General features: G+C 40.0%; 1 protein-coding gene across 5 annotated transcripts in view; it reads left to right on the plus strand.

Moving 5' to 3' along the window:
- The window catches only part of SYT14 (synaptotagmin 14), a 212,205-nt gene extending 203,779 nt beyond the window's left edge, over positions 1-8,426 (plus strand). For all 5 annotated transcript variants that reach the window (XM_053915751.2, XM_053915749.2, XM_053915750.2 and 2 more), the window contains one exon: positions 1,208-8,426. In XM_053915751.2, the coding sequence (XP_053771726.1) occupies positions 1,208-1,521 (314 nt within the window). In that variant the 3' untranslated portion in view covers positions 1,522-8,426. The remainder of the gene's footprint in view (positions 1-1,207) is intronic.
- Positions 8,427-21,783: the final 13,357 nt, after the last annotated feature.

A 21,783-nucleotide genomic window follows, 5' to 3' on the forward strand; every position in this document is an offset into this window, starting at 1 on the left:
CATGCAAAAACAAAATACCCTAAAACTTGCCAGCAGTGAAGCTGTCCACCATGTTGGTTTCCAAAAAATGCACATTTATTATCTGTGGTACTTGAAATAAAACTAACTTAGAATTTATCTCTGATTATGGATGATGGTATTCAGAGTATAAAATAAGCAAAACTTTTTAAATTAAAGGTTTTATTTTTTCATTCATTATATTTTGATTCATACAACAGAAATAGTTACTTCATGAGAAATACTGCAATTTTCATGAAAACGAATCGAAATTCTGATACGAAGTACACATGATGGATCAACATGCTGAAGACCATTTGCATGAGTCGAACGAACTTGAAAGCACAGCTGTGCGGACAGAGGGTTTACCTTGCAAAGAACCAGGCAGCGGCCTGTCATGTTTCACTTTGGACACTAAACATCACATCAGTTTTTTTATACTTCATGAAAATACTTACGATGCCATACTTACATTTGACATTGAATTGTGTCAAAAGGAATCCTATAGTATTTATTTCGACTATCCAAAAAGCACATTAAATGTACTGCTGCATGAAACCAGGAGAAAGTTGGACTTGATTTGCTGAACTTTGAGCCCTTAATGCATTTGGCATCATTTCGGTCCTTAACTGGTTTGAAAATATAATTAAAAACCACATCCATGCAGAGATTTTTTTAACATTTCATCCTAAGCTGTTTTGACATCATCTTTGCATTCTTGTCTTCCTCTTACCCTCTTTACCATTTGCCTTCATTTCTGTTTGTTTGTTTATTCTTATTCTCTGAAAACACAGTGGAATGCTTTACAGTGTTGTGGCTAATTGAGCTTGCTAAGTGTCTATTAATGCTATGATGTCCTGCTTAGTGAAGCTAAACGGGGACGGGACCGGTGGGGTGGTCGTGGGAGGTCAAGGCATGGGTGGGAGGGTGGAGGAAGGATTATGAGGTATACCTTTAAATTCTGACCACGATGTAGAGTGAGGTTGAGATACTAGTGCCCCCAAAAGACTTGCTGCCTACTTAGCATTCTCTCTACCTGTCACATTTTGCAAGCATCTGCATCAAAATGGAATTAGTTGAATTTCCATTAAACACGGTATACACCATATCCTTATGAAGTACAAATACTTAATCTTCTCAGCAGATGCTACAAGAAGGATGTTCTGAGTTGATTTCAAATGATGTTTGTGGTCTGTTTTTTTTTCTATAGATACGTATGTTAAATTAACTCTACTGAATTCCATGGGCCAAGAAATGTCTAAATGCAAGACATCCGTCCGCAGAGGGCAGCCAAACCCAGTGTACAAGGAGACTTTCGTTTTTCAAGTGGCCCTGTTTCAGCTTTCTGATGTGACACTTATACTTTCTGTGTATAACAAGCGCAGCATGAAAAGAAAAGAGATGATAGGCTGGATCGCTTTAGGTCTGAACAGCTCTGGAGAAGAGGAGCTCAATCACTGGACCGAAATGAAGGAGTCGAAAGGACAGCAAGTGTGTCGATGGCACGCGCTGCTGGAGTCGTGACGGGTAGAGCGAGCGCCCGCAGCCCCAGGCCTCGGGACTCCCACTGGCAACCTTGCTGTTTTTGCCCAGCCACCTTTAGAAGAGTTACTCTTTGAAGAGTCGTCTTCAACATTCCACCACCGTGTTTTACATTCTGTGGTAGAATAGCTAATACTGACATAAGTGAAGAAAGGCTGCGTCTCCGGTGGAGCCTGTTTGGAAAGATGAAAGACTTAACATCGTCATCGTTAAATTGACAGCCCTCCGGAGCTTTCAGAGTCTGCTTGGGGTTGACGCTGATTTTCCTTTAGCAAAAGAGCCAGTCGTTTATTCTGTGAAAAATCAAAATTATAAATGATTTTAATTAGAATTTTAGTTGCAACACTATTTTAGATCACGCTACATAGAATCCATAAAAGATATTTTGACTGGCCCATCCCTGATGTTTGAAATGTACTTGAATATGAGAAGGTAGTTCTCCACCTCTACTGTCAGTCCTAGCTCATGTTGAAGGGTTCCAATCACGTTGAAAATTGTTTTATTTCGGATGTTTTCCCTTTGTGCACTTAGGTTCACCATGCCTCAGTTCTTCTCAGTAGCACTAAATCTAAGTGCAAGCGAGATTTCATTGTTGTAAAAATAATTTAGTGTTATTTCTTAAACTCATGACTTCATTGGCCTCTGCTTCTGCCTGATCCAAAGAGACCACGTCACGGTACTGGTCCCTTGCAAGTCTTCTAGACAGGTTGTACTGTAGAACTATGTAACTTTCTGTTGAAAGCACTTCCTGTATTCTCGTATTCCAATGTAGGAAGCTAATAGAACAGGACCTTACATTAAAATTTCTTTCCAATGATTGACTCTTTAAAAGTGTAGTAATGTACAAGTACGTTTTTTACAAACTAAAAAATACAGTAGATAAGCTGTAGAAAATTGTAACGTTCTTCTCTGAGTGTTTAGTAACCAGCACTGCATAAAGCAGGCAGCATCCAGATAAGAAACTGTTCTCTCTCTAGATCTTCTTCACTCTTTGTATTTGTGATATAAAGACTCTCCAGTTCTCAGTTTGAACCAGAACATCATGTTCAGAATAGTCCTCAGAATCTTTATGGAGTTTCTAGTGACTTGTGGCCAGATTTTATGAAATTCACAGATGCGTTCAATGTGATGTCATCCTGTGCCTTTCACGTAAGTTAAATTTGCTCATACAGCTTGAAGGTTGTATTTGCAAAATTAGGCCTTCGATTTTTATAAATGAAAGATTCCTCAGAACAGTATCACAAGCTCTTTATTTCCTCTGAAGTATGTAAAATGTGCTGTTTTTTTAAATCAGAAGGCATTTTCATTTGTTGCTTTTATATTTAGGAACTCTGATTGATCAGGAATATTATCAGCTGTTTTCCTTTTAATTTTGCTTCTTACTCAATATATAATTTTATGCATATACTTTATTAGAGTGTGTTTTGTATATATGAAAATATTTTTCTCTTTCTAATTTCTAGTTAAACTAGACAAAACAAACTATTTGCCAATTACTAAAAGCAGTATATCATTGTTCCTGGTCCCAGCTAATTACTATATATTATTGTAAGTTAGGGCTTGTTATTACCATAATAACAAAACCAGGCATAGATATTATTATTTCAACCTGGCTGTACTGAAAGGCCTTAAGAGAAATCCAAAAAGACAGTGAACTCCTAATATTTTTAGTTTAAAAAATGGCAGCTCTTTGCATTCATACACATGAATTATAAGGTAAAATACGAATGTTATATTGGATGACATGAGGTTTAAGAATGAATGTTATAGAGTCCATTCAAGGGAGAAGTTCATTGTTTTATTGTTGCATTCATCAGCTTTTTCCAGGGTGTTTTATAAGTGAGTTAGGTTATAAAGTTAGAACATATACATCAAATGGCATATCTCATGGAAGTATTTGCAGCAGCAATATGGAACGAGATTTGAGGGGGTGATATAGATTTTACTGGGAAATTAGATTTAGGCGTTTGATGCTACAGGTATCCGTTCTGGCTTTGGAACAACTGACTGCATTGCTAACAACTAGGATCTTCCCAATGAAGAGAGTGATCACTAATGTTTGTAGCTGTAACAAAGCCTCACCGCACGCACCGTTACAGACCAGCTTGGTGCTTGTCTCCTGCAGTGAGGATAAGACCCAGGGAGCTGTTCCTGTTAAGTCTGTCTTTCTCCAGACCGCGCCCAGGGCTGTGTGCGTGTGCTCTGATCTGTCTTCGGGGCTGTGCCTGGTGTAAGGATCAAATCCAGCATTGCCTAAAAATTAATGAACAGTTTTAAAAACTTTCAAGAAGGACCCTATTTCTACCCAGCTACCAAGTCCACAAAGATAGTGAAGTGTGTGTGTGTGTCTGTATAGACACTTGCACGCACACACACACACACACACCCATGCATGTGTGGAAAGATGAAGTTGCCCTGGCTTTTTTGATAACTAAGTAGAAAAACTTGATTGATCGAGTTTATAGATTATTTTTCCTCTCTACGTATAATTTACTAGCAATTGTATTTGGTTTGAGGTGCTATTTGCTGCCATTCTCCTCCTCACACAGCAAAATGTATGTCTTTTTGTCCTGGATTAACACAACTTGCAGTCATTACTCCCAAAAGTTTATCTATTCTTTTAGGAAAAGATTAAATAAGGCTGAAGAGACCCACTTCACTCTAATGAATCTAGTGTGCAGGGCAGTCTTTGTGTGCTTGAATTTGCATGAAGGCTTAAAGGCAAAATCTTATATCTCAGTAATTACAGAAAATAAGGGCCCACTGGTGGGTAGCAGGTGTTGTTTCTGAAACCTGAGAAAGATAACCCACTTTCTTACTGTTTTCTTAAAATCCCCTAAGATTTATAATAAAAGGAGGTAGTCCAAATACGGCAATTGACTGGTGTTCATGGAATTCCAGACCCTGGAATTACAGACTTTATTTGTTTCCCAAATGAGCTGCAAAATGTAGTAATTTATTACTGCCCAGGAAACAAAGTGTATTGCAAATCAGCAAAGAATTTTAGAGTAATATCCTTGTACCTTTCAGAAGTTTTCTTCTATAGTCTTGTGTCTTCTGTACTACCCGCATTTTGTGTGAAATCCATTTGCATATTTTCTTACTATGCATGCAGAGAATCCTCAATAATGTTATATTTAGTGACAAAAATAACAAATTGGACCACAATTAAAAAAAAAAAAAACCAATGAGAAAATATCTGAATTACCCCGATGAATATACATGTGTCAAAGAGTAGGGCCCTGCAAGGCAGCTTCCTCCAGCCTCGTGCAGACACCTAGGGCTATATGTTAAATTATTTTCTTGATACCATCATCATTTTTTACTTTTCAGTCGAATCAGAAGTGTAATCAATGATTGCAAAGTAAGATAGCACCAATAGGGGAAGAGGCCGTAGAATTGGGGGTGTTCTTCAAGATGAGTTGGAGACCAAATGATACCACAGTTTGCCAAGTGAACTGAGACATAGGCTATTTGAAGGTATCAATTTTAGATGAATTAAGAGCCCTAGTCACCAACAAATCTTGTTGAAGGTCTTTATCCAGATAGGAAGAAATAACACAAATCTACTTACATGAAATTGCCACTTTCGTGCACAGGCTAGATAGACAGTTCATAGAGACTGTTCTCATTGATAGTTGTTATATTATTTCACATTGATAATTATTATCCAAAACTCTCTGTTTTTTCCCTGTTCACTGTCCCCATTTCATCCGTGGCCAACCCTGGAGGTAGCCAGCAGTATCACCATCACCATCCACACTCAATATTGAGCACAAAGCTGAACACGCTATGAAGCATTTTTAAAAATCTTTAAAACATCCTGTGTCTACCAAAATACATAATGATGATGATGGTAGCTGCTATAATTTACTAAGATCTAGCACAATAACTTATTAGTTTGCTTCTTACAACAATACTACGAGGTAAGTAATATTATCAACATCTTAGAGATAAAGAAACTGCAGCATAGAGGTTATGCAGACTTGCCCAAGGTCATCCAGTGAGTAAGCGGTAGAACAGGAATTAGAACGCAGGTATAAGCGACCCTAAGACCTGTACTGTGAATCTCGCAGCTGCATCCCTCTTTACTGGCTGTAAAAAAAAACAAAACAAAAAAAAATTGGACAACAGTATATCCATCAATAAATCCACCCACCTCAGTTGAATGGCAGAACTTAGAAAGAAAAAAAAAAAAAAAAAGAAAAGAAAAGGAAACAGCCTGGGAAAGAGAAATGCAAGGCAAAGAAGAAAAGATGATTAGAGATTGCGTTTCTTCTCAGGACACATGGTACTTTTTGTCTTTATTTGTAGAGAATTTTGATTTTCAAAGACTTGGTGATTTCACTTACTCTGCCAGTTTAGCTTGTACTTATATTAAAAATGTATTAGTCAATTTATTCTACTTCTTGTATACTTTTGGAAATCCAAGCTATTTTCATTGGAGATGATCACCCTTCTGCTCTGTGAACAGCCTGTGTCCGTTAGCCTGTATCTTGCCCGTGCCAGTGAGGAGAGGACCGACTTGTGCTGTCACTGCAGTTCACTTGTGCTTCTTCTGTGCCCTTTCTTAAGCATGGGTTTATTTACTCCTTCATTTCAAAAATATTTACACGAGTACCTACTGTGTGCCGTGTTAGTTCTAAGTGCTACAGATACTGAGATAATTAATTGGACAGTTTTTTTCCTCATGGCGCTTGCATTCTACGGTTGGAACTCAGCCACAAAACGATACAAGTTTAGTTAGTAGAGGAGCATGTAGTTCAGAAAAATCTTTCTGGAGAAGGTAACCCCTGAGCTGGGTCTCAAAGAACAGATACAGATTAGACTCCCACGTGGGAACATATTCTGTCCCAGGGCAAAATTTAAAACAGTGCTTCCCAAACTATAGTTTATTTAAGAATTACCTTGAGAGCTTAATTTGTATTCCAAAACCTCATCACCACAAATTTTATTTCCATTGCTCTGGGGTGGAGCCCAAGAATCTACATTTTATTAAGCTCCCCAGGAAAGTCTCTGAGATTTATCGGTGTAGCTCATTACCAATAAAAGTACAATAAAGCTCTGAGTTCATTATATAGCAATTATTGATAGCAGTGTTCCAGGGCACACAGATTAGATCTTTAAATGTGATGGTAATAAAAGTGAGGTTAAGATTAGGATTATGCTGTTGATTTTACTTGTGCTTCCTTCAACAGAAAGATTTTTAATGAAAAATTAAAAGGGACAGTTAGTTACGAGTTCCTGTACGTTTGCACTCAACGTAACTTTTTCAAAATGTCCCTTGGTATAATAAATAAATTCTTTTATGTTGGTTTTACAATTCCTGAAGATTCTTTTGGATTATTATTCAAATATCTCCTTCCAAGCTGCCTTTCTGACGGTAGATTTAAGGTAAAGGGAGAGTCCGAGGAGACTTGTCTAGTATGTCGTCGTTAGCATTCTAAACGAAGTGGGACTGACCTTTAAGTGATGTGTGGTGGCATTTCTCATTCTCTTGCATGGTAAGCTTCTTCGCCTTTTGTCATCGTCCCGAAGGGCTTCCTTGTCAGCACACTCATCCCGTGAACCTCATCCCTGCATCCTTCCCTAGGAACACCAGTGTTGCTGTCGCCTCGCCCTAATCTCCAGTTCCTTGATTGCTTTGCTCTTTCTCAGGGTCTTGTATTTCAAACAGCAAGTTCATACAGCAGCCTCAAGTCCTCTTCTTTCTCTAAAAGTAAATGCTGTGGACAAGGTTGATCTGAGTTTCTGTTTTTCCTCATCTCAAGGGTCGCCCTACCTCCTCGGGCGCAGTATTTTACATCTGGAAAGGTCCTTTTTCCAGCAAAGATCTGCGAGTAACCCACTGAAAAATGAGGTGATTTGACTATTTGAAATAACATGGTTGTGGAACAAGGCTCTTTTTTGTGATTGCTGCTGTATCATTGGTCTGGTTATAGCTTGGGATCTGGTTAATTAATCATAATTTAAAGAAGTCGATAGACTGGGATTATTGGTGCCTCATCAACGATGAATATAAGATTCTTGTTCTTTTCTCTCCCAGTGTGGACAAGCGTGTATCTCTTTTAAAATGTTCCTTCTTTCTTCCTCCCTGCCTTTTTTACCCGTGCGGATTCATATACTTTCACAACAGGAGATACTAGACTTCATCTGAGCAACACCTGTCAAAAAGGGAACCCCTGGCTTGCTTGTCTCAATCCCATGGGCTGGCCGGCAGGGAGGACCAGCGAGGTTTTCTCAGAGATGAGAGGGAGAGCAAACCATGACACTCTTTAGTCCTTGGAGGCTTGCTGCTGCTTCTGTGATTATCGTCGTCGTGTTTCCCTGAGTGGTGGGAAGGACCCTACGGACGTGTTGTATGGGTGGGAAGCAGAGAAGGAAACTTACTGATCTACCAAGTTTGACATGACTTTATCATAGGATTTCAACCTCTCAGTACATAAACATTTCTCAATAAGTAATTACGAGAACAAAGGCCCTCATTTTGCAAGATTTTTACACGATTTCAATGTCAGTTTGACGGTCTATACCTTAACTGTCCTATTATTCTAGGGCCCATTCCACCCTTTTCTTTATTATTCTGATTACTATTTGATATTTGAGCTTGTCCTTCAAATACTTAGTCTTACTTTAAAAAGAAAACCTTAACACCTTTCTGTTTATTTCTTCAACATGTGATCAGTTGCTCACCAGTGTTTAAAATAATCAATAGATGAAATATTGATACAATACTCCACCATACACTGCAAAAAAAAACGTATTTTTTGGACTATAAGACGCACCCCCCCCCAAATTTGGGAGGGAAATGGGGGCATATGTCTTGTAGTCCACAGGTAGCTTGCCTGGCTCGCTGGGGCAGGGAGGGGAGGGAGGGCAGTAGTGGAGCGGGGTTTTGTTTTTTGTTTTTGTTTTTTCCTATTTTCCTCTAAAACCTAGGTGTGTCTTATGGTCTGAAAAATACAGTAATTTTCTAAATTTTGTTTATATATCAAGATATTGCTAGAATACTTATTTCCATAAGTCTAAGCGGTTAATAGAAATATGATTGTTTTGTTTAATGAGAAAATAGGAATTTTCCCTTATTTCTGAGATTTGTTTCTCTTGCCTTTCACATCTGGTTGAAGGGGCTGGCTGTGAACCTCTCTCAACACTTCATTTGTCAGTTTTGAGGGTGCTCCCCTCCTCGTTATGGTATTTTAGTGACAGTCACAGTGTTTCTACCCTTAGGGTAGGTTCTCACCAGTGGCTCCTGTTCATAACCCTCATTAATGTTGCTGAAAGAAATACGTGAGCACCCACAGGGAAAAAAGATCCCTAAAGTGTGAAGAAGCGGTGTCTCAGGGGCCCCGGTATAGGGTGGCAGCTCTAATACCTAAATGTGGCTTCAGTCATATTGGGGTAGAAGCCAGCTCCGCAGAAATGAGAGTTTAGGTCCTTATGTCCAAAATTTTCTCTTTCTGTCTTCTCTCTTTTCTCCTCGTAGCTTGCACATTTTTTTTTTAATTTTGTGAGAAAGTCGTTTAAAATTCTCAAATATTCTTAACCAGGCAATTTCATAAAAAGAAAACCAAAATCTATACCCCAGAAGAACCATAGAAAGTGTTTGGGGGGAGGGAAGGCTTGCTTTTGTCTGGGACAGCCTTTCGGATCAATATTGGGAATACTTACAACATTCTATAATTATGTCACATTTGTTTTGTGAGAGGAGGCCAGGGTAGCTTTTGCATACAAATTGGCTCTCTTAGTATTTAAGTATTTTTAAACGATTATTTGAAGTACAGCTAGAAAATAATAGTGATACCTTAAAGACTATTTTGAAATTACAAATATTACTTTAAATGTACTAAGAAAATTTTCAGTCACAGCTTCCATTACAAAATTAATTTAGAATTTTTCTGCATAACTTTATTGAGATGATGTGTTTTTATAGTGAAAATAACAAAGTGGCAATAATTTTGAGGAATTTTTAAAGCTGTCATAGAGGGACAGACAAACTTTGGATTTTTACTAGAATTTTGAAATATGAAAGTATATCAATATTCTCAGTTCAATTAGTCTTGATGAAGGACAGTTATTATATGACTTTTAAAGGTCTTGATAAATGTTAGGATCTATTCCTTTTATAAAACCCATGATATCTATTATTGCTCAGCACTCTTGCATTATGTTTGATTTCTCAAAATTATGTGCTGTGGAAAACTCAATTAGTGGAATCTTTTATTTAATATCCCTTTACTTTTCTCCTTCCTCTTTCTTCCTCCCTCCCTCCACTCCCTCCCTCCCTCCTTCCTTTCTTCCTACTTAATTTTTTTGAGGCAAGAAGCTTCCTTAATAATATGGTTTCTACAGAGCTTTCTTACTTATTTTTCTAATAATGGATTTAACAGTGTGATGAAGATTAAATGCTCTGTGAGCAAAACTCTGTTAAACAGTCTGAAGAAATGCGCTCCTGTTTACCATTTCCCTTGGTCTTAAACTGTCTCCAACATATTGCCCAGTGACTCTACAACATTAATGGGTCTGATTAATATATACGAGTGTCTGTATGGCTATCAATAGTGTTGTGTTATTGTCACATGTTAATACGCATTTTGGGTCAGAATTATAAACAGATGTGTGTGAAACAACTCATTTTGTAGAATGACCCTGTATCGAATCATTTTCATGTAATTGGAAATGTGCTATATGTTGCATTTTATTCTCATACCTACTTTTCTACTATCTGTGTACACCGATTGTCTCGGTGCCCTTTTCCTTTTGTATAATTGTACTACCAAAAGGAATTACCTCTGTGTAAGCAATGTAAAAACCGTTACAATTATTAATCCAAGGAGATTTTAATGGCAGTTTAATTTTCCAGAAAATAAATTTTTGTGTGGGTTAAAAGTTACTTTTCTTCCCCTTTCTGTAACAAATCTCTCCCCATTTTAGTACTCACAGGAATGGGTAAGCATCTGACCTCTGAGAGTGATACACAAAAATCAGCCCCAATTCTTACCATGATAAATAGACGTTAATACGATTGCACGTAAAATAAAATACCTTTGGCTGCAAGGCAACAATCAAATGCATATATGTAAATGGCGTTAGAATCTCAAGTTTGAAAAGAATAATTTAAAGGTGCGATGAGATACTGTTATCAGAATGTTTGGATCACATTAGTTACTCTCCTCAATTCTAAGTCAAATCTCACTGCCAAAGAAAGTAAACTACACATTTGAATATTTTCAAATAAAGTTCATAAATAAACCAATTCTGAAATTAAATAGGTTTAAAATGATCTCAATATCTTTAACTGGAATATGAATATGTAGATAATATTATCCAGCTTGATCTTTCATTTAGTGTGAATTTTTTCCTAATTCATATTGGCATTGTGATTCTGCTTAAAACAAAATCATTTTCTATTTGGCAGTAGTAGCGTGTTGCTTTTAAAATTTTTTTATTTGGTAGCTTTTATTATTGTTTCCCAAACACCTTGAGTTTAGATATTTTTTCATATTTCATTATCTTCATTACCATTTTATTTCCAGCAACACACACTTATAACAACAGACTTAAGTACTATTTTCCATACTGTAAAGAACTTAAACTTCTGGTACTCTGAAGTGAACAGAAATTAAAGTTACTACAGTATCTAATCTCTGATTATCTTTGAATCCTTAGTTGCATAAAATAGCCAGAAGCCATTTTTAATTTTATTTTTAATTATATTTTATCAATTATGCTATTATAGTTGCCTCAATTTTTCTCCTTTTGCCCTACTCCACCCAGTAACCCCCACCCCCTCAGGCAATCCCCACACCATTCATTGTTTATGTCTGTTGGACATGCGTATAAGTTCTTTGGCTACTCCATTTCCTATACTGTACTGTACATCCCCATGGCTATTCTGTAACTCCCTATTTGTATGTACTCTTTGATCCCCTCATCTCTTCACCCATTCTCCCCCTCCCCCCTCCCATCTGGCAACCATCAAAACACTCTCCGTATCCATGATTCTGTCTCTGTTCTTCTTGTTTGCTTAATTTGTTTTTTAGATTCAGTTGTTCATAGATACGTATTTATTGCCATTTTATTGTTCATAGTTGTGATCTTTTTTTAAATAAGACCCTCTAACATTTCATATAATAATGGTTTGATGATGATGAACTCCTTTAGTTTTTTCTTGTCTGGGAAGCTCTTTGTCTGTCCTTTGATTCTAAATGATCGCTTTGCTGGGAAGAGCGATCTTGGCTGTAGGTCCCTGTTTTTCATGATTTTGAATATTTCTTGCCAATCCCTTCTAGCCTGCCAGGTTTCTTTTGAGAAATCAGCTGACAGTCTTATGGGAATGCTCTTGCAGGTAACTAACTGCTTTTCTCTTGCTGCTTTTAAGATTCTCTCTCTATCTTTAACCTTTGGCATTTTAATTAAGAAGTTGGAAATCTATTTGGAAAATAATGAAAGAAAATTACCCTAATTTGGTGAAGAAAATAGACAAGTCCAGGAAACACAGAGAGTCCCCAAAAAGAAAGATACAAAGAGGCCCACTCCAGAAGCTAATTTTAGTTAACATTTTTAAGAGTAGAACACCAGTACCCAATTGGTATGGTTCAATTATTTTCTCTTTGTAAGAATTGTTTGCACTGAAACACAATGAAAACATGGAACGCTTCTTAAAATAAATGGGCTCATAATTTAATCTCCAACTAAGTTTAAGGAATTTGCACTTCTTCCCAGTACTTGCCACTGAATTCCTCCTTTCTCTCAAACCTTTTGGGCTTTCATTATTAAGGTATTTAAGTTTGAAGAAGCAGAAATAAGAGACTTGTTTATGAGCTTACTCTAGGAAAAGTCACATTCATCTGGGTCATGGCTTATTGTCTTTCACAGAATTACAACAGATATAAAATGAAATTTCAGCAAAAGAATAACTAGTGAATCATTAAATTATCATTTTTATTTTTACAAAGGATTTAGCTAGTTATTCATCACATTATGTTATATGCCTAAGATTGTTTTAATTGCAAATTGAGTATAAATCCTTCGATCTCCAGTATGCAAAATAATATTTAAGTCAACTGTTTCTTTCCATAGACAAAATACTCTATGATCTTTCCCATTTGAAAATAAAGCCATTCCCAATTTTAAAATAAAAGGTCTCAGTAAAATATTAAAATATTTTGTTTGATTAGTACTTTATAATGAATTATGATAGTATAATAACACAGTAAATACCTCTACATGATTAAATGTCAAACAAATGGAGACATTTATATAATGTCATAAATGTATATTAATAAGTAAGAAGAAAAAATGAAGGCTTATTTTCAGTTGGCACAAGGATAATATATCAAAAGGAAAACCTTCCAAACAATACTTTTAATATGTGATAGAAACAGCCCACTTTACCAAAATCTGTTTTTTTCTTCTTGGTCATGTGGCTAGCTTATATTTCTCAGCTCTCTTGAAATTAGGTATGGCCATATGGCTGAGTTCTAGCCAATGGAGTATGAGAAGAGGTGGTCTGCACCAGTTTCAAGGAGGCTTCTTAAGAACTTGCCAGCAGCTGGATGTGGAGGAAAGCGAAAGCTGAGGGAAAGGCAGAGCCTCAGGTTGGGAAGATCCTGACTAACTGAGTCACTTCACACGAAAGAGACAGCCAGGTATCACCTGGCTTGGAATGGTACCATAAAGAAGAAAACCTTGTATTGTAGCCATTACGCATGTTAGACTCCACTTGCTACTGCAGCCATGGAAACAGACAAATATCGGGACCTTCCACTGGGATTCTGCCAGAATGAAAACCTGCAATCGGCCACACTGGCCTCGCAGCTGCGGGAGGGAGTGGATACAGCAGGCCCAAAGCCTGAACACGTGTAGCCTGTTGCACTTGGTCACTGCGACTCCTGAACCTGTAGTTGAGGGGAAGTGGATGGGAAGCCAGGCAACAGGTTATGTGGTAGGTTTTTGCTACAAGCTATTACAAGAAAGCAGTAAACTCAGTCAGGAAGTAAATGGTTTTCAAGCAGATATCGGAGGGAATGGGGAGAGCCCTGACACTGAAGTGCCTTAGGGGTATGGAAAGTCTGCTTCTGAAATTGTATACCTGAAACCTGCATCACTTTGTTAACCAATTTCACCCCAATAAATTCAATAAAACTTTAAAAATGTAAAAAAAAAAATCTGCTTCCGAATCCCAAATAGTAAGATTTAAGAACAAGAAGAATTTTGAGTCGGAAAGGCTCAACTAAACAAAGGGACACAACAACCATGTGGCAAAGGTCAGGATTTTTAGTGTTGCCTCTTATTTCAGAGGAACTCAAGGTAAACTCGATTCTTACGAAGCAACCTGTGAATGTTGGATAGCCCCCGAGAAGGAGATGATTCTCAACACAGACTACAAATGAGAATGTAGCCTATAACGCACAAGGCACGCCTCCCCAGAGTTACAGCCGGGTACCACTGGGAATAATGGACGAGGAAGCTTCCCTTCGGGAGCACACCCAGGGTAAATCAACTCCTCTCCCCAGAGAGAAGCTGGTGTTCGCACCTCTCTGGATCAATGACTGCTGTATGTTTCTCATTTTCCCCTTTTCGAATGAGTGCAGTTATGCACTTCCTCCTCTGCACTGTAGATTTTGTGGAAGTTGGGGGGCGGGTAACTTGTCTTTGAAGTCCCACTTGGTGGAAAGAATTGTGCATCACCAGAAATACGGGACGTTGAAAAGAGTACAATAATTGAACGGGACTTGAGGTTGTCTTTCTTAGGGAGAATGTAAGTCATTTAACAAAAACTTTGTTCTCTTTCTGGACACATGCTAGACTACATTTCCCAGTCTCTCTTGCAAAACTTTGTGGCAACGTGACCAACTTCTAGCCAACTGGAATGTAAGTGGAAGTGATGTAGCGTATGTCATTTCTAGGTCAAATGCCTCCTTCGGTCTCTTTCCCCGATCATTAGCTGGTTACAGATGACGACAAGTGCCCAAGGGGATGGTGGAGCCATGGGATGGAAGGAGCCTAGGGTCCTACATCACTGCGTGGAAATCATCTTACCAGCCAGTACTATATTCTTCAGCATGTTACATAAGCAAGAAATAAGCTGCTGTATCTGAGCTATATCCACTTGGAACCTTTGTTCTTGTAGCACCTACCTTATACTTAGGTAAACTCATGGGCTCCAGGCTAGTAACTGAGAGAAGTCTAGAAGGCACTAGAGTCAAAAGGACCAAACCTCTCTGCAGGATGAGGAGGGACAGGGTCTGCCAGCTGACTGGTGGCCAAAACCGAAGGATGAGGTGGGGCTTGTGATTACCACCTGCCAGTGCCACTTGAAGAAGTTATTTTTAGGAATGGGTTTTAAAGCTATTAGATTCAAAATATTTGACTCTCCACCTTGACCAAACTAAGAGAAGGGAGTTTAACTATGAACCAAGAGATGAGATGAAATCAGGTGATGGGTTGAAAGCCAGAGAAGCAGCTGAAACTTAAGCGTCAAACCGAGAGAGAGAATTGAAGCAGTAAGAATATCGCAGGGTTATAGGGCAAGGAGAGGAAGCAATCAAGCAGTGAACACTAACTCAGAGGAGTTAAGACAAGGACACCAGAAACATTATGAGGGACGAGACGACAGCTAGACTGAGTGGGTTTAATAAGGCTAGTCTATTAGGGGTAAGAATCAGGAAAGGAGATGGATTAGAAAGCTACTTTTGAAATCCAGATAGGTGTTTAAAAGCATTAAGTGACTAGATACTAGGTGGGCGAATGATGTTTTTTAAAAACGAGCTCGGTGAAAGATTGTAAAGGAAGAGTTTCTGGGGCACAATGGCTAATGGGGAGAGAAGTTCAAGAGGGAGGATAGAGTTACAGTGGATCAAAGTAGCAGGCGAGGGAAGAGTCCACAGAAGAAGCTGGGATTTTAAGAGTTGGTTTTGGCTATGTTGACTTTGAAATGACACTGTGGAAAACGTCCATGAATTGGGAATGAAGGACTGACATTTAGGGGAGAGGGACAGACTCTGGGAACCACAGAAAGTCCTAGAATGACTAAATCACAGGAGCCAAGAGTCAACACATCTTCTCCCTGGGATGTGAGTTCCCTGATGGCAGAAACTGCCTTGTTCGCGCCCGCACTCCCCGTGCCTAGGACGGTACCCAGGGCGCAGCAGGTAGTCATCCTGCCCTGTGGCCCTGCTGTATACTTGCTCAGTAGTTTGGGGAGGGTTTTTTTTGTTAATTCTTTGGGATTTTCTGCAAAGACAATTATGTCATCTGCAAACAAAGACAGTTTTATTTTCTCCTTCCCTTCCCAGTGTGTATTTTATTTCCTTTTCCTTACTTATTGGACTAGCTAGGACTTGCCATACAACAGTGAATGGGAGTGTTTACGGAGGACATCCATGTCTTGTTCTCAGTCTAAGAGGGACGGCATCCAGTGTCTTACTATTAAGTACTGGGTTGGTTGGGCAAAAAGTTCATTTGGCTTTTTTCCGTAAGATGTCTCTAGTAGCGCTTAACTGTCTTTAACTTCATTCAAAACAATTTTGTTAGGTTGTATCGTGACACCTCTATTGTGACCTGGACCGTTTTCCTTTACCCAGAATATTGCCCTGTGTCCCTTCTTAGTCGGCTGCACCCAAAAGCCACCACTATTGCATGTATTCATCTTCCACTGATTTTGCCTGTTCTAGAATCTCAGATAAGGATACTCATACAGTACGTGCTCTTTGTGTCCAGCTGCTTTTGCTCAGCATAAGGTCTTTAGGGATTCACTCGTGTTGTCGTGTGTGTCAGCACTTCCTTCTTTTAATGCCTGGATAATATTCTGCTGTATGCATATATCGCATTTGTTCACCCACTACCTCGCTCCAGTTTTCTGTCGGTCCATAACAAATCACCCCAAACCACCTACAAAGCTGACAAGCCTTAATCCCACTCGGGAACCTGCACTTTGCACATGGCATGATGGGTGGGCAGCAGCCTCTCACTGTCGAACATGGCATCAACTGGGAGACTCAGAGGCTGGCTAGGGTGACTCACTTGGTGGCTAGGGGCTGGAATCATCTGAAGACTGAGTCCTGTGCCTGGTGGATGATGCTGGCTGTCAGCTGGGACCTCGGCTGGGGCCTTGGCTTCCTCACAGCTTGGCAGCTTGGCTCCAAGAACAAGGCAGAAGTGTGGGGCGTTTTTAGGACCAAGCCTCAGAAGTCGCAGAGCATCACTCTCTTCATCACTCTCTGCATTGGCCAGAACAGCCATGAAGTTCTATCCAGGCGGAGAGCACAGACTCCGTGACTCGGAAGGAGTCCCACTGAAAGAACTTGTGGGGTAGGACACGCTACCATAGCCATCTTTGGACAACACTTTGTGCCACAGTCTTGTCTCTGGCCATAAGAGCATTATCCCTCTGACACACAAACCCCTCCTCCAAGAGCCCCAAGTCCCTCACTATTATGACGTTAACTCGCAGGTCAGGGTTTCTTCGTGTCAGTCGGGTCTAAGTGTGGATGAGGCTCCTGGGGAGCAGTTCCTTGCGGTCAGCTGCTTGGGTAGAATGCTGAACAACTGTGAACTAAACAGACGAGTTACCTGCGCACCATACATCTGTCCCACGATGGGACAGGAGGGGGACAGCCACTGTAAACCCTCCTGTTCAGAACGAGTTCCACCCTCCGAGTATTCCTCCCTTTGCATGAAACGCAGCCCATGTTGCAGCTGAGTGGTTTTGTCAGACTACTTTCTGCCCTTAGAGGGTTAGGGATCCCATGGCTTCTTTTCATTTTGTACTGTCTTTGTTGAAGTAGTTTCAACATGATTTAAAGAAAACCTGACAGAGAAAAAACCTATTTACACTATGTGGACCATCCTCAAGAGCGCAGCTACAGCCCCTCAGCTTTCTCTCCCAGCTTTCAGCATAAACCCATTTTTTAAAGCCTGGTCTTCTCTTCTCATTGATTCTTCAGTGGACTCAATCGGGTTATTGAATTTTCTAGATAATAAACCTTTAACACTAATTGATTATTCATATTATTCAAGGTTTTTTTAGTCATAATTTCTTGAAAACCATCAGTGGCTGGTTGTCATTGCCTACTCTTTGCCGATACAAATACAATCACTTTGCTCCTGATGAAGTTATTTCCGAGTCTGCCTTGATTTTGATTTTGTTCCAAACAGTTCTCTCTTTGACAGCCACAGAGTGAAATGTCTTGAAGAGGAAATTGCTTCATAGTTAGTTTTAAAGTAAAATGCCTGCCAGAATGGATTGATTGGGGCTCTGAATGCAGCAATATTAATATTAAGTGAAGAAGATATCTTCCATGAAAATCTTTGGGTGAAATAATAATATACTGTATATGTCACAGGGCTATATTCAAGGTGTCACACGGGGGTTCGTGGTTTGAGAATGAAATGCTAACTAAAATACTGCCAAAGGCACTAGAAACTATGGAAATGGGCTTGAGGCGCACCTGGGACAGAAAAGGCATCTGGATCACCCAAGGCCTTTTCGTCTTCATTCCGTGGAAGCCGTCAGTGGCTGGTCATCATTACGTGCTCGCTGACACTACAAACATAATCACTGTGTTCCCAATGAAGTTATTCTAATTTTCCTCGTGATTTTGATTTTGTTCTAAATGGGATTCTCTTTGACAGCAACGGAGGGAACTATCTTGAAGGGTATTTGGAAGGTGAGGCAGTAGAGGGAGGCATAGGAACAAAGATCTCAGGTTTCTCAGTTCTCAAGCTTTCATGAGCTTAAGATTCACCTGGGGAGGGAGGCATGTTAAAAATACAGATTGTCAGGCCTCATCCTCCCAGGTTCCCCAGAGATCGATCAGCGTTACCTCTTGAGCCAACAGAATTAGTCTTGACTGGATCTACGCATCCGTTTTTCTCAACTTTGTAGAATTACTCTTCCTGGTTCCTTCCTCTGAAAGCTCTTTGAATGTTTCTTCTGAAGTAGCCTGAACCTGGGGCTAAAGAATCATCAGGTGCAGAATCTACTCTCCAACATCTCCAGGCTTTAAATGAATGTGCGGTCCCTAGAGGTCTAAAAAATCGTACCTGGCTGTGATGTTTGTTGTAGACATGAAACATTTATTGTACATTGACTATTGTTTTAAAATTGCTTCAGTAATGTATGCGTGCATTGAATATGTTTGTTCATAGCAGAACATTGGACTTGGGCAGAACTTCTCTTTACCCCTCACTGCTAGAATCTTTTTTGGGCTGAGCCTAGCTCGTTGGTACTGAGGTATGTATTCAGGCATCTTAAATTCCATTGAATGGCTATGCATGCGCTCATTTACATGAGAAGTGAGGAATGAGAATGTAACTGTCACTCACTGAGGTTTAAGAATAAAATAACATTTCTGATGAACTGGGATAGACCCACATCAAGTCTGGATCACAGGAAATGGCAATGGGATCCCTAAGAGTGAAGGGAGATCTTTTAATTCTCTGTTGCTAAATAAGAAACAACCTCAAAACTGAATGCCTGATAACCAAAAAAAACCATTTCTTTTTCTCACAAATCTGTGGTTCAGGAATTGGGACAAGGCACAGAGAGAATGGCTCACTTATGCTCCATGATGTCTGAGATCTCAGCTGGGATAATCCCAAAGATTTAAAGCTGGAACACCTGGCCACCCAGGTCCCTAACTGTCCCTTGTCTGTCTCTGCCTCTGTCTGTCTCTGCACGCAGCCTCTGAGCATCCGCCAAGCACAGCAGCCTCAGTGATGTCAGACTTCTTACACAGCCCCCAGGGCTCCAACACCAGTGTTCTGAGAGGCCTGGCTGAAAGCCACAGGGTTGCTTATGACCCAGCCTCAGGAGTCCCAGATTGTCACTTCTGCCACAGTCTATTAGTCAGGTAGGTCATCCAGACCAACCCGGATTCCAGGAGAAGGAAACAGACCTTGCCTATCAATGGAGGGAGTAGCAAGGAATTTGCAGCCGCCTCTGCAGTTTGTCCCCTGGCCACAGCTATCACATTCGCCCCACACTTACTGCAAAATACGCTTCCTGGCTTCCAAGTCTCCCAAAAGGCTTAACCCATTTCAGCACTGACCCGAAGTCCAGCATCTCAGCACTTGAATCAGGATGAAGCTCATCAATGCAGTTCCTTAAATACAGTTCCTCTGGATCTGAAGACCTGCAAAAAAAAAACCAAAACAAAAAAACAAGTTCTCTGCCTTTCCCACAAACGCAAAATCCCATGGCGTCACAAGAGTATGGAACAGCAGTAAACATTGCCATTCAAAAAGAGGGAGGATGGATCCTGGCCGCTGTGGCTCAGTTGGTTGGGCATCATCCTGCAAACCAAAAGGTCGATGGTTCGATTCCCCAAAAAGTCCTTACTCCTTAATGTGCCCTCTAGAATCAGGGGTGTCAAACTCATTTTCACCGGGGGGCCACATCAGCCTCACGGGTGCCTTCAAAGGGCCGAAATAATTTTAGGACTGTATAAATGTTAACTACTCCTTAACTGTTAAGGAGTTGAAATTACTTTCGGCCCTTTGAACCGAAAGGTCCTTCAGCCCTTTTCAAAACTTGAACAATTTCATTTTTAATTTTTTCCGTACTTCTCATATTTTATAATGGGCAACTAGAGCCAGCCAAGTAGCACTTTCAGCATTCTGCCTGGAAGTGCGTTTAGCCAGATCCTCCAGACCTTTCTCTGCCCTCATTACCTCATCGCCAGAGTCGGGGCAGCCCTTGCATGCTCCGTCCTCCCCCCTGCAGGACCGTTCTCCTCATCCCCCTTCAAGACCATACTGAAGGTTTCAGGGGGCCCTTCCGGTTCCAGTTTCTGCCTTCCGCCCAGTCCCAAACCAGTGTCCCATGTTGTGGGTTCTGTTAAGGCAGCACCCTGTCCATGGCGTCAAAATATGCTCCAGCCCTGACCGGTGCTGCTCAGTGGGTTGGGTGTCATTCCACAAAGTGAAAGGTCACCGGTTTGATTCCTAGTCAGAGCACACACTTGTGTTGCTGGTTGGGTCTGCAGTTTGGGGCACGTACAGAAAGTAGCCAATCAGTGTTTCTCTCTCTCTTTCTCCCTCCCTTCACCTCTATCTAAAATAAATAAAATCTTTAAAAAACATATGTAAAATTTAAATATATAAATATATGCTCCAGTCACCTGTGCTGTGTAACTACTCAAAGCAACAGTCATTTCTTCTGCTCATAAATCTGTGGGTCTGGAATTCAGTCACTGCGCAGTGGGGTCGGCTCTTCTCTGCTCCGTGAAGTTGGGAGCGTCGGCTGGCCGGCGTCGAGGGGCTGGAGGCTAGGACAGGGTAGGACCTAGCTTGGCTACCCTTACAGCATGGTAGCTTCAAGGTAGTCAGACTTTTAAAACTGGTGACTCGCAGCTCCAAATGAGTATGCCAGGACCCAGGCAGAAGCTGCAAGGCTTCTTATGACCTGGTCTCAGAAGCCCTGGAATGTCACTTCTGCCCTACTCCATTTGCCAAGCGAGTCACTATAGCCAACCCAGGTTCAAGGAGACTGAAATCAGACTCCATTTCTTAATAGGAGGAGTAACAGAGACTTTGCAGCCATTCAAGAAATCGACTTTTATAATATGACCTCATTACTTGGAACATGAACGATTTTCTATGTTGCAACGCCAAACAGTAGCACATAGTTTGGGAGCACGTGGAAAGTAAAATGGGTGACAGAATATAATCAAGAAAAAGTTGAAATCTTTGGAATGGTGAAAATACAGCCACCCGTTAAGTTTCATATTTGTATTCTTTTAGATTTGCAAAACTTTCCTCAAATATATTTAGACGCCAGGTGCCAGCATAACCTTGAGCTTAATTAATTCTCATGAAATAGCCAGATAATTGGATAAGGAAGATTTGGTCTAAAGATGCAGTGTAGCTTAGTTTTTCTATTTTGTGTTAGGCATTCTGCTTAGTTATTTAATACTGATGATTTGAAATGCTGTAATATAAACTCAAAGGGGTACTCAACAGTAATATTAAGACAAAGCACAAAGCCATAGGAAAGCAATAAAATGTATCTGATGGGATCACATAATAAGTCATATGGATTTCACGGAAACAATTTATATGGTAGTAAACCCCTAACATGATGTGAACAACCTGTGAAGTTTACTGTTGTTTGTTTTCTGCCTAATTGGAAGCCAAGCATCTCAGACTATTAATAATAAAAAGCTATTTCTGCAAATATATGTTAATGTGTTATCACTAGCATGTACCTGCTCAGGCTCAAACACAATCCAAGCAACT

This window comes from Desmodus rotundus, chromosome 12 (genome assembly GCF_022682495.2).
Source record: "Desmodus rotundus isolate HL8 chromosome 12, HLdesRot8A.1, whole genome shotgun sequence".
NCBI lineage: Eukaryota > Metazoa > Chordata > Mammalia > Chiroptera > Phyllostomidae > Desmodus > Desmodus rotundus.